General features: G+C 38.0%; 1 protein-coding gene across 1 annotated transcript in view; it reads left to right on the forward strand.

The window, feature by feature from the left end:
• The window catches only part of SPATA6 (spermatogenesis associated 6), a 41395-nt gene that overhangs the window by 22691 nt on the left and 6302 nt on the right, over positions 1-12402 (forward strand). Inside the window, exons 11-12 of the mRNA XM_066555955.1 lie at positions 5346-5445; positions 8986-9053. Of these exons, the coding sequence (XP_066412052.1) occupies positions 5346-5445; positions 8986-9053 (168 nt within the window). The remainder of the gene's footprint in view (positions 1-5345; positions 5446-8985; positions 9054-12402) is intronic.

Raw genomic sequence — 12402 nt, forward strand, 5'->3', positions numbered from 1 at the left:
TGGTAGGAAGGTTTGGGGTTTATCAGTCTCATCTCTTGGGAAAGTTGACTTCTTTTGCATCCTTTAACTATTAATTTCTGGAATCAGCACTTGAAAATCATACCAGATTTGATGAAAGTGAGCAATACCTAAGCCTTGTTTCATATTTTTGACCAAAATCTGTACTATTTGTCATCTTCATTGGTTGATTTTGCTGCAGCAGTAAGTAAATCTGAAATTGATTGCTGTCAGAGCGATTTTGTGTATAAATTAATAAATTCAGAGAAGATAGAAGGTAATGGAAAATCTTGCAAAGAGCATAAGGAGGTGCAGCCAATTTGTGACAAACTAATGATTTAGTAGCACAATGACTTCAACCTTTTGGGAGCAACTGCTCAGCTGGAGTATTGACTTTCATTGAAATTTCGGAAGCTGTCTGCCATTAAGTTTCACTTTTTACATGATGTATATTGCCACAGTTTTAAGGGCTGGATATGAAAAGGAGGGGGAAAAAGCATTTACTAATTTAAGAACTCAACACTGAATGTGTCTCAAGTGCTTCAAGGCCCATCTATAAACAGAGCTTTGAAAGTAAGAGAAGCTACGTAGAAAGCATGAGAAATTTTACCTGTTTTTTCATGTCCTGCTGAAGAGGGAGAGCAAATTGGTGCACAGCTAAGCTGTCAGCTTCTGCTTCCAAATATTTAGGCATCTGTGCTCTTGATTTAAGGCCCTGTCTGTGTGTGGTTGTTCTTGCTTTGTAGTAATATCCTGCCACTGTGAAAGCAGCCACCCTCCTCCACGTCCAGCATTGTGAGAATGGAAGGGGTTTTGTGTTGGTGTAACTTCATTACAATTCAGGCTTCTGTGTACAAACAGAGCCTCTAAAACACTTCAGGGCTGCATCATAGCCTTTCACTTTTAAAAAAAGCAAACCAAATTGTGTCCTTGACTAAATAGACCAGGAAAACCCAGAAGCGTAGCCCAGCTTTTCTATTGTGCCTCCTTACAGAGCAGTATGCACTGCACACCAGGTCCATCCTGCTCAATTACCACCTCATGTCTCTAAAATGAGAGTAAAGCAATGTCCTTCCCTGCTATGAATGCTGAGTAAATATCTGCATAGATATAAAATACGTGAGGTGGGGGTTTTATTTCAGAGTTAAATATTTTTGGTTTTGTTGAGGCTCTCTCCTCTTCCCTGTGTAAGTTCTTGCAGATTGTGGTTTTTTTCAGGTTATACTCAGCTTTAAGTGTTCTTACTCCCTCTTTCCCCCAATTACAGTCGTGTTCTCTGCAGTTGTGAATCTGGTATTACAGGACTTCATTGATTTCTGTCCTGTGATGGTTTGTCCTTGTATGTGGCTTTGCTCAGCATGAGGACTGTGTCTTTGAAGCTGATGAATTCTCGTGGAGGCCACATGCACAGAAATGTTCCCAAGGCAGGGGAGTGCTGTGGTGGGGGAAGGGGTCACGAGAGCCACTGCAAATGCTCTGCACAAGGTTCTGGCATTAATTCTGCTGCTGGGAAATGTATTAATATCTCCCGCTGAAATGTGATATTAATGTTTTTGCTATGTGCAAGTGGATGATTGGGTTGTCTGACATTTAAAAATTCCTATTTATTACAGCTCTCAAGTTTGCAAGCTGCTGTTTGAGTAGAGTACATGGGTGGATGTATCCTGTTTGCATTTCTAATGGAGTATTTCATCCTAACGGATAAAATTATACATGAAAATAATCTTTAGCACAAAATCTACACTCTCTGTTTGGCTGCTTCTTTTTTTTTTTCATCAAGGCAGATGTTGTCTGTATGACCTTAAAAAAATCCTTATCTCATAAAAGAAAATAAATGCCTTTTAGTCACATTACAAGGGAAAATGGTTCTGTTTCCTTGATCGGACTCAACACAACATCTTTGAAATTAATCTTGAAAAGTTCTCTGATTGATCTGGCTTTTTCTAGGTCACTGAGCTATATTTCCAAAGTGTTTATACAATCTATTGGAATCAATAAACAATTTAAACTGATGTAACTGCAGAATGTTTGCAAGTCCTAGGGAAAATTGAAAGTATGACAAAGAATACAGCTGTAGGAGTTTATTTCGTTTATCAGGACAAACAGTCATTGAAATGAAATCACTTTCCTTTGAACACTGCAATATAATAGTGACACCTTAATCACATAAATAAGTAGCTGGTGATTTTAAAGAGTTGTTATTGGTGATTTTGGGCAAATGGAATCCCTGTATTTATAGTCCAAGAAGCTGTGCAATAAAGGCTGTTTTATAAAGTATTTCCAATAGGGGAGTTAGAATATCATAAAAAGGTTTCACTTCAGATTATAGTTGTTGTGTTTCAGGCATGATTTTATTTTAGTTTGCATTCCAGGCATGATTTTATTTTAGTTTGCATTTCAGTTGGCAAATATTAACATTATTCTTCAAATGTGGATTAGACCCGATAGTTGTTGCTAAAATTAGACAATAAAAATACTAGAAAAGCTAATTAAAAAGAAGCTGGTACCATTTTTAATCACACTTAAGGTTTTGATTTTTTCTTTTTTTTTTTTCCCTTTTTTTTTTTTTTGTTAAATGAAGTTTGGGGTCTGTGTGAGGAGCCAACATTTGTTATACCACAGCGCACACTAGTGGACTGATCCATAAAATCACCTAGAGAAAGAATTTAATAGTTCCCGAATTAAGTACTTAAATCTTCTTCTTGCAGACATAGCCATGTATTTTCTAACTGAATACAATAGCAAGCTGGGTTTTCTCTTTTTTTCCCAAAAGTAAATACATTTATCTCCAAGGATATTTGTAAATTTACGATTAATAACAATGACCTGAAGTCTTACATACGAATTTCATAAAATTTATTTCCCAAAGGCAATCTATTCCAACTTCTCAGAGCAAGCCACCTGAGTGCTGGAAGAACAGCAGCTGCTGTATAAATAAGGGAAAATGCCATGACTTCATGGCTCTATCTTTTATTTGTCAAGTGGGAAATGACTCACTCTTACTGCATCTAGGATGCAGATTTTTAAACATGCATTTCAGCGGTCCTTTAATATCAGTAAATGTTGTAAATTCTAATGGGAAGCCATAAGATGATAGTATCACTGCAGACCCTTTCCCTTACCTCTCTTCTTTTAAAAAAAGAAAGTGTGGGGTTTTTTTTTTCAAAACACAGGTGGTAGAGCGCATGCATTGTAATGCAGTACATCAAATGGGGTTTGACTGCATTAGGGAAATGAACATTCCTTTCTGCTTAAGGGACTCACACTTCTGTTTCTTTAAAGGCAATGCTTTTCTCCCCTAACAAAATTCTCAAGCCATTTTACTTTCTTTTAGAAGAAGTTAGGTGAAATCTTTTAGTGCAACAGATTGCTGGATTCTAGTATGCAAAACAATTGCACAGCATGAATTTACCATACATGCTCTTGGGTTTGGAAGTAATTGTAAATTTCTGAGGACAGTCATTTGAATTCTGTAGTCAGCTTGGTGAAAATTGCTGCTTGTAGTGATCCAAGGATAAATAGCAATAAAATCATTAGAAACATGGGAATGCATCCCCATATAGATTATATGTTATATACTTCCAATATTATGTCATTTCTTGGCACCCTTTCCTGAAAAAAAAATAGAAGCATTTTCAAGTAGATTAATTGATTTAAAGAAACTCATAAATAAGCTGAAAATACTGGTGCTGTTTAGAACCAAGAGAGATATTTTGGACCTACAAACAACAGTAAGTGAATCCAAATAAGTTGCTTAGACAAAAGAACATAGAAGATTACTCAAAAGCAGAAAACTGGTCACTTTCTAGTTATATTTCAGTCTCTGTCTCTGTTAATAAAAGGAATGATCCAAAAGATTGCAAAGAACTCTATGCCCTGCCTGCAACCTTCAAGATAATCTGTCACTTCCCACTTTTGGGATCCTGCTTCCATTAATTTTTACATTGCCAGGCTGCTTGTTTTGCACTGAAGCTTTCTCTGTGTACTTGGTTTGTTCTTTTTGAAAGGAGCTGAGCAGTTCCTTGGCTGTATTGAAATTTCTAGAGGTTTGGTGAAGGTGAACTGCGCCAGGCGCGATCAGACTGGGGATTTGAGAGTGATAGACTGGATAATGCAGGGAATGTGATAACTGGGAGAGAGGAGGGCAGGAAAGCTGGCACTCCCAGTCCCTGCACAGAGCAAACTGTGGAATCTCAGCCTCCAGAGTCATGCTGTTTCTTCACTGCATCAAATTTGGGAAGCCACCAAAGCCCTTCGGTGTTCCTGGTGCTCCTGCTGCAGGCAGGGGATGGCAGCTCCGTTCACAGCTGAGATTGCAGTGCCTGCTCTGCCAGCTCACAGCTCACCAGTGACCCGTGCTCACATGGGCATGATCCCACATCAGGAGCTGGGCTTTTCTGGGTGCCAAGTCAAGCTCTCAGAGCTTGGGCAACATTGAAATGAAGATGCACAATCTTCATTTAGTGCTCTGTCTCTTTGCAGTGTGATGAGCTTGTGTAAGTAAGCATTTCATAACTTCCCTCCAATTATGCTTTCCTTCTGTTGATGTCTCTTTTTAAAAAAAAATACATTTTTAATGTAATAATATGGTTGGCATGTAAACAATCATATTCTCAAAATCTTTGTTGCCTCCCTTAAGAGACTGAGAATAATTATTGATATGAAATTTCTGTCAGCTTCTGAACTTGCTCAGAAGGATGAGCTGCTGAGAAGGATGAGAAGGGCTTTTTTTAGTAAAGTGGAAAAAAATAATCCAAAACATAACAAGGTAAAATCCAAAAGTAGCTGTTTGGTTTAAATTACCCATACCAAGCAGCTACCTAGTTTTCAATATTAAAAAAAAAAAAAAAAAAAAAAAAAAACTTAAAATGTAGTTCCTCTTGTGAAATAAAGACTGCAATTGCAAGTTTTTTACTCTATGTGTTTTCCAATTTGCATGCATTGGGGTTACCTTCCTTTTGATTGATTCCAGTGAAAAGAACTTCATGTGTGCAATACTTCCTTTAAAGAGGCAAATGAAACCTGATTACTGGGAATAGTATAGCTTTTTTATTCTGTAGGGACCACACAAACATTACAGAAATATTTCTCAAGTTACAAAATCATCAACATTTTCTATGTTTTTCATCTTCTGTTGCTGTTGTGGCTGTTAATGTTTATGCACTGTTTATGCACTGCTTTTCTTTACTTGTACTCCAGAGAAGAAGAATCAAATAGAAACATTGTGTGTGTTCCAAATAGAAGAAGGTAATGCATGCTTCATAATTAAAAGGAAAAAGAAATCTGTATCATAGAGTTTTTCAACAAGAAAATATTTCTTCACTTTGTTTTTCCTCTTCCTCTTGCAGATTTGGCACTGGTTGGCCTTCACCAGCAAATACTGATGAGATCCATAAAAGAGTGAAAAATATTTTAAGGACACACAGAGCTAGACAGCGCCTCATATTTGTAAGTTTGACTGCAAACTCAATCTTTTCTCTTCTCCAAAATGGCTGAAAAAGAGAACTGTGCCTACAGTCTTGGATTTATTATAATGTTGTCCTTTGGGACAGCCTTGATTGTAGAAATATGGGTTTGGTGTGTGAGCTCAACTGTTTCACACTGATTTCAGAAGCCTCCTTATCTTTCTCCTTGATGAAGTAGTACAGGCAACCCTCTCATGGCTTACTGAGAACAACTATATTGGAGTGTGGGTTTTTTTATATTTTGATTCTCCACTCCAAATTTAAGCAAAAGATGTTACAGATGTGTAGAACATCAAGGCTTAACATGTTGTGCAGCTGCACATCAGCAGCTGCATGTATCCAGCTGTTTCTAGAGCTAATATTATTCTTCAGATGTGTGATTTTTTTCCCTTAATTACCTGGCTTTCAATGAACAGAGCTCTTTATCTAATGAGATTACACCCAGGAACAGAGTATTTTACCTTTGATGAAATTTTGAGGTGTGGTTTTCGACAGACAAATTTTTTCCTATTGTGATTTTGAGAAACATAGTTTCTCAAAAAAATGCTGGAGCATTGTACCAGCTGAATAAGAAGATTGTTCATCTGCAGAGAATTTAGAATCTTGAGTGTGAGGTGAGGCAAAAGAAAGGTAGGATAAAAAGGTTGTAAGGATGAGAGATGATTATGATACAATGATGATAATGATGATTATGATATAAGATGATAAGGAGCTCTGGCATTCTAACTCAGAAATGTTATTGATGGGGTAGAAGAGACATAAGTCTCCCAAATGGAGAAAGGCATCTTTTTTTGCTTCAGTTTCTCTCTTAGAAAATAGAATGTTGACAGAAATCTGCTTTTGAATGTTGGTGCAATTTTAAGTTGCTACTGTCCCCAGCTGTCCACCTTTCCCCTCAGCAGTAGTTCCCTGTATCAGTGGGAAGTGGGATAGAAAGTGTGAGATGATGCCCTGATGTCCCCCCCTCACATTTCCCACAGCAAGGGCAGGTGCAGCTGCCTGGGATGGGGTCTCTACTGGCTACAGGAAGCCCATGGCAGAAGTGATCTTTGTTGTCTTGATCCAGTCCTGCAAGATGGATTGAAGAACATCAGTCTTCACTCTGAAGTCCTTTTTTATTTATTTAGTTGTTTGCTTGTTTGTTTATTCATGTCCCCAGATTTAGTCATGCTGGGCAGCTCAGTGTCTCACCTCATTCTCACTTAATCTGATTCTTTTCTCATTTCTGTTCAATGTTCATGTTTAACTTAGTTGTTGTGGGTTTTGTTTTTAACTCAGAAAAACCTTGTCTCATCCATGCTAAGACAGTTTGATCTAGTTCATGCTGTACCTCCCTGAGTTATTATATGAATGTTATGATTTTGTGAGCTGCTGCCTCTCAAATAGAAGATTCCCATGACATTTTTCTGTGTTTCAGCCACTCAGAATAGGTACAAATCATGTCATATGCTCCCCTGATGTTTCAATGAACTTAAGAGAACAAACTGGATTTCCTGATAGTCCATGTAATGAACACTTGCACAGCCTGAACCATCTGCAGTGATTCTTGACTGCTTTCCTCAAACAGTAGACCATGACTTTATGATAAGGAGGGTTGGATGGTTGGTTACATGGTCTCTCCATACAGTCAAAAAGACTCTGTAAACATTGTGCTGGAATTCTTGAATTGTGATATTTTCTGCTGGCTTTCTCTTGGTTCACCTTGTGATTTCCAGAATCAAACACTTGCTGAATCCTCACAGGGATTAATAAGCAGAGATGATACTGTGTCCTCTTCTGTTGGAAAACCTTGTGTTTCTGCCCTAAAAAATCCAGCTATTAGGGTATTTAATTACCCACCTGATCAAGCCAGTGCTGGCAAAGGACCATTTTTCTCATTCTGTTTCCTTCCACTGAGCAAAAGGAAGGGAAGGATGCTACAGAGAAGTCTTGTGGTGTCAGATAGTTGTGTAGAGCTGGCTCATGAAAGCTGTGCTAACAGCAGCTGACCTAATCAAAAAAGAAAAAAAAATATCCTTGCAGTGAATGCTTTAAAATTCACCAAGACAGGTTGTGCTTCCCCACATGGCCCAAAATTGAGGCTGTGGTATGGCTCAGCAGATGGCTGAGGTAAATTGGTCATCTTGAAAGTGAGGGAGTAGTAAAACAGGTGAGGGAGTAGTAAAGCAATGTGGTGAGCACATTCTGGCTCCAATCTAGATCCTCTTCAAACTTTGAAAGGTTAAAAAGTACCTCTTATTCTGTTTCACTCCAAAGAGCCTAATACTAAATAACCATTCCCAGAAGCATACAGCTGTGTCTTCCAAAATTTCTTTTTCATAATGCTCTGCAAAATAGTGTGACTGGAGCTCTGCTGCAGATTCCTTGGGGTGTCCACTGTACCCTTCTGCTGTGACATTGTGACAGTATTGTAATGTTTCCATCCTTTTTTTTTGCCTTCCAGAACATAATTTGCCTCTGGCAAATGCTGCAGAATTTTATTTACCACTGTACCCCATTTCCTCTTCAGTGCTTTGTAGTCTGTGACTGCTGGAGGAAGAGAGCTCTCCTGTTTACAAACACACTTATTACCTTGTATTTCACCACAATAAATTCTCTCAGGTTTTCCCTCATCCATATGCTGCTGTTCAGCTTGCTCTGCATCTTATTGCCACCTACCACTATATTTCTTGTCTTTTCTCCCAGTTCTGTGTTACCAGCAAGTGTGATTATTTTTACTGCAGTCTTTTTTTCCAATTATTTCTCCTATAGCATGAAAGATGACTTTGTTTAGTAATCCTTACAGCAATTGACTTGTGCTGAAAGCATCACTTAATATCACCCCTTAAGTAGGGTCTTTGCTCTTCAGAGTAGAGTGAACATGATTGTGTGTGCTGGAATTTCTACCATCCCATCTCAGGTGAGCAGCTGGCTCCCTCCACATGGGTGTTTTCTTTCTTTCTTACTTAAGAGGGCAAATTTGGGTTAATTAATGTCTAGATAGCATTTGGAAGGTAAAACTGCATTCTAGCAACTGAGAATACCTGACTGAAGGGTCATTAAGTGCATCAGATATTTTTTAAAGTTCAGTAAGCATGTATTCAACCTTGGATATGAAATTCAAGAATTGAGATGTGTGCAATGCTTCTGCCTTGTAAAACACATGGAATAGATAACATAAGTTTTAGGTGTTTTTTCCCCCTTTCCTGCAAGGAACACAAAAGCAGTAAGTAGTATGTTCCATAGCATTTTGCCAATGTGTTTATTGGGGTTTATTGAAGCTTTTGCTGTCTGCATAGTTCTCTAGATCTACACTGTCTAGAAATTCTTTCCAGTTTATTACCTGAAAATTATTAGCTGAATTGTAGTGAACTTAATTAAAAGTGTTCATAAATGGCATTTGGCTCATTACACTTTGTCCCTTTCTCCCCCAAGAAATGTAAGCACTTTAATAGTCCTCTAAATGGAAAGAAAGTATTTTTGAAATGAGATCATTGTAATCAGAAACCAAGGTAATGAGAATTTGATTTCTGGGTTTTTTTAGGATGATTTGCCTCAGACAAGAGAACCTACAGATAACAAGCCCTTGACTGTGAGTGAGCTGCGGAGCAGGTATGGAGTTTTTTTCTGACCAAGACAAAACAATCATACTCAATATTGCCCTTTACATTTAGCTACAAATTTCTCTTCCCATTTTGAGCTTTGTCCTGTATTGGACAGAGAAAAGGTTTCAGGAAGTGTTACTCATACTAAGCTTTCTCACCTAAAAGCAAAATACAGTTAAATTATTGTGCCTTTGATGTCCTTTGGCACTGTGTCAGTATAGTCTTCATAAAACACTGGGTTTGGAACGGGACTTGGCTATAAAAATGATTCTTGGGCAGACGTTTTTGGAATTTGTCAACCAGAGGGCAAATGTCACTTTTAAAATAATCACTTGGTTATTTTTCCTTTAAAACTATGGGAGTGCAAAAATAAATTTAAGTTCATTTAGTAATATGGTTTGAGGCTCAGTTTTTGGATTGTCCTTTCTTTGGTTTTTTTTGTTTTTTTTTTTTTTTTGGCAAAACAGATATTTGGAAAAGAAAAGCATTTTCCAAAAAATACAGCAAATTTATATGGTATAGTTTAGTGATTCACCATGCTGTATTTCAGAAGCTTTCTTGGAAACCTGAGATCTTATAAACCTGGTTTATGTACATTAATTACTCTGTGTGCTCCTCACATACATGACCAGGGTTTAATTTGATAATTTACTTATAAGATACCAATTAAATTGGTTTTGATTACTTCTGTAGTAGAAGTTACCAATACTGATGTTCTATGTGTATGCACACAGTATTTTGTACAATGTTTTGAGTACCTGTTGGAGGAAAGATACTATGATACTAAGTATTAGAAGTCTTTTTTGGGCTCCTATGGCTTTTCTGGTTTTCTTTATATTAAAGTAGAAGTCCTAGAACTGTGGTGCTATATTTGAGAGGTGTTGCCATTAGAAAAGGCTTTATTTTGATAGTTAAGTATCACACACTGTTTTCTAACAATGGCACCCCTAATCACCACTGTATACACCTGAAAGGAGGGTATTTCTATATGGGTACCATAACAAACTTCTTCTTGAAATTTATAAGCTCCAAAAAGTTCATTTCTGATTTGCTGACTTCTTTAAAAATCCCTGTGGTTTGTAATCCCCTCTGTGCAAGGGATTACTCCAACTTCCATATGGTTGTAAAGTTGCTGCTGCAGTTGTGTCTGCTGTACTGTGCTCACTCCTGTATTCTGTGTAGCCTTTCTGCTCCCTTATCCTTTGTCCTGACAGCAGGGGCAATTAAATTGTTTAGGATGTGTTTGTGAGAGAGAAAGTGCAAGTTTTTGTTTTGAGGCAGCTTTGGGACTTGGAGATTTACGCTGAAACAGCAGACCATGAAAAAAAATGGAAAATAAACCTTAATACTCCAGAATCCTGAAGGGACGGGATATGAAGTGTGGCACTCGGGTTGGGAAAGGACTGCTCCTTGCTTTAGAGGCCAGCAGCACAGGGGGTGAGACATTAAGACCTCGAGGACAGTCACATTGCTGAGTGCTTGCCACAGTGCTCATAAACAGGACACAAGGACAGAGACAGAGTTCATGGAAGGACAGGGTACTGTCGACCAAATGCTGGCAGTAAAGTAGATGGATGATTGAAAACTGCTGGGAGTAAGGAAAAGGTCTGTGTTTTGTGAAATATTTAGTATATGATTCACTCAGAAAAGAACTTCTGGGACTCTTAAAGGAGATGTATGAGGGAACAAAAGCATATGACAGGTATTTCAGAGCAGGGAGTTGCGTGCAGAAATCCTGCTGTTAATATGATTTGTGAGTGTAATTCCCAGATTGCTTAGCTCAGGTTGTCAGCTGGTTTCCAGTTGAGACAGGAGGGGGAATCTTCCCTACCTTGGCTGTAGCTTTGTCCAGGTGTCTCATGCACAAGTGGCTGGCTAATGGAAATGCCTCCTCCAAAAAGAGAAGGGATAATTAGGCCTTTTTACAAGACTTTTTCAGTACCAGAATAAAGAACTTGTAGAAGTTACTGTTGGTTTTTGAGTCTTTACTGCAATTAAAGTGCTGGGGTTTGAGTGTCTCCAGGTAAATTCAGCTTTTAGGAGAAGAAAGGGCAAGCACAAAGATGCTGCTGGAAATGGATTCCAAGGAAAAGAGTGTCAGAGCTGTTTGTTGTGTAGTTACAAGTGCTGTGCCTGCTTGTTGGCCTGAGAATTCTCCATCAGAAGTGAGGTACCACAAACTGCAGGAAGGAGAAAGTGAAACTGCAGTTGTTGATGAGTCCCCAGGGTGTTGACTTGTCTGCATTTGACACAGGCCTGTATAGCTGCTCTATTGATTTTGGTTGGTAGGTTGGTTTCTTTGTGTCCAAACTGTGAGGCACAATTATCTCAGGATGATAAACAAGTTTAAATTTGCTTCCTGCCATTGACTGACTTTAAATGATGGAGCCTTTTTGAATAAGTGTGAACGTGGCCTTCCTCTCTTTTTAATGTTAGAGCCATACAAGAGGTCTTACTTATTTGGTGTAGGTTGGCATCACCCTAATATTTGAATGTAAGAAGTTTAAAAGCAAAAGCTGATCCTTCTGTTGTTTTTTTGGTTTTTTTTCCATGGGACAGTAGAAGCTTAGAGATGTGAATTTAGAAAACCAATCCTACATCTTCCTCTTTTTCCCCTTTTCTGTTCTTCAGATGAAAACCTTGTGTTTTGATGCAGCTGAATACATGTATTCATGGATGTGGCCTAAGGTTTCTTTCAATTTTGTCATATGTTGGCTGATAGTAGCTTGAGGATGAAGTTTTAAGTACTGGTTTGATTGCAGAAGACACTACCATTAATAAATGACGTGCATATAAGAAGCTGTAAAGCTTCCCTGTGAAATGTAATCCATTTCCTAAGTGAAGATGGTCACCTTAAACTTCACATTTCCAGTTTCATTTCCCAGAGAACATTTGCAAAAGCTGAAGATTACTCAGTCCTAATTTTAAGTGTCTTAAGTGCCTAAATCTGAGCAGATGTGAAAAATGTCATCTCAGTTGTAATTTTTTTCTGATGATTTTTGAGCTTCTTGTTTCATGCTTTATTACAGGGAAATTGCTCATTTAATTATATGACACAAACCTTTGTTTTGAAAGTGTCAAGAGGAAGCAGATAGTCATGATGTTGAGATACAAACTACTCAGACTTGTCAGTGTTTTGTAATGATTTGCAGAGTATAAATTTCACTTCATAGATCTCAGGAATAATTTCTCAAAGCAACTGAAAGATGAGCCTGTATTTGTGTTTAGTATTAAAACAGTGACACAGAAGATGGGGTGGGGAAGGAACCCTGGATTGCTACTATATCAAAATGTAGTTGGTAGAAAACTTAATCCATGATGCTTCCAATACAGCACTTTACAGCTGCAACCACAGT

This window comes from Molothrus aeneus, chromosome 9 (genome assembly GCF_037042795.1).
Source record: "Molothrus aeneus isolate 106 chromosome 9, BPBGC_Maene_1.0, whole genome shotgun sequence".
Taxonomy (NCBI): Eukaryota; Metazoa; Chordata; class Aves; order Passeriformes; family Icteridae; genus Molothrus; species Molothrus aeneus.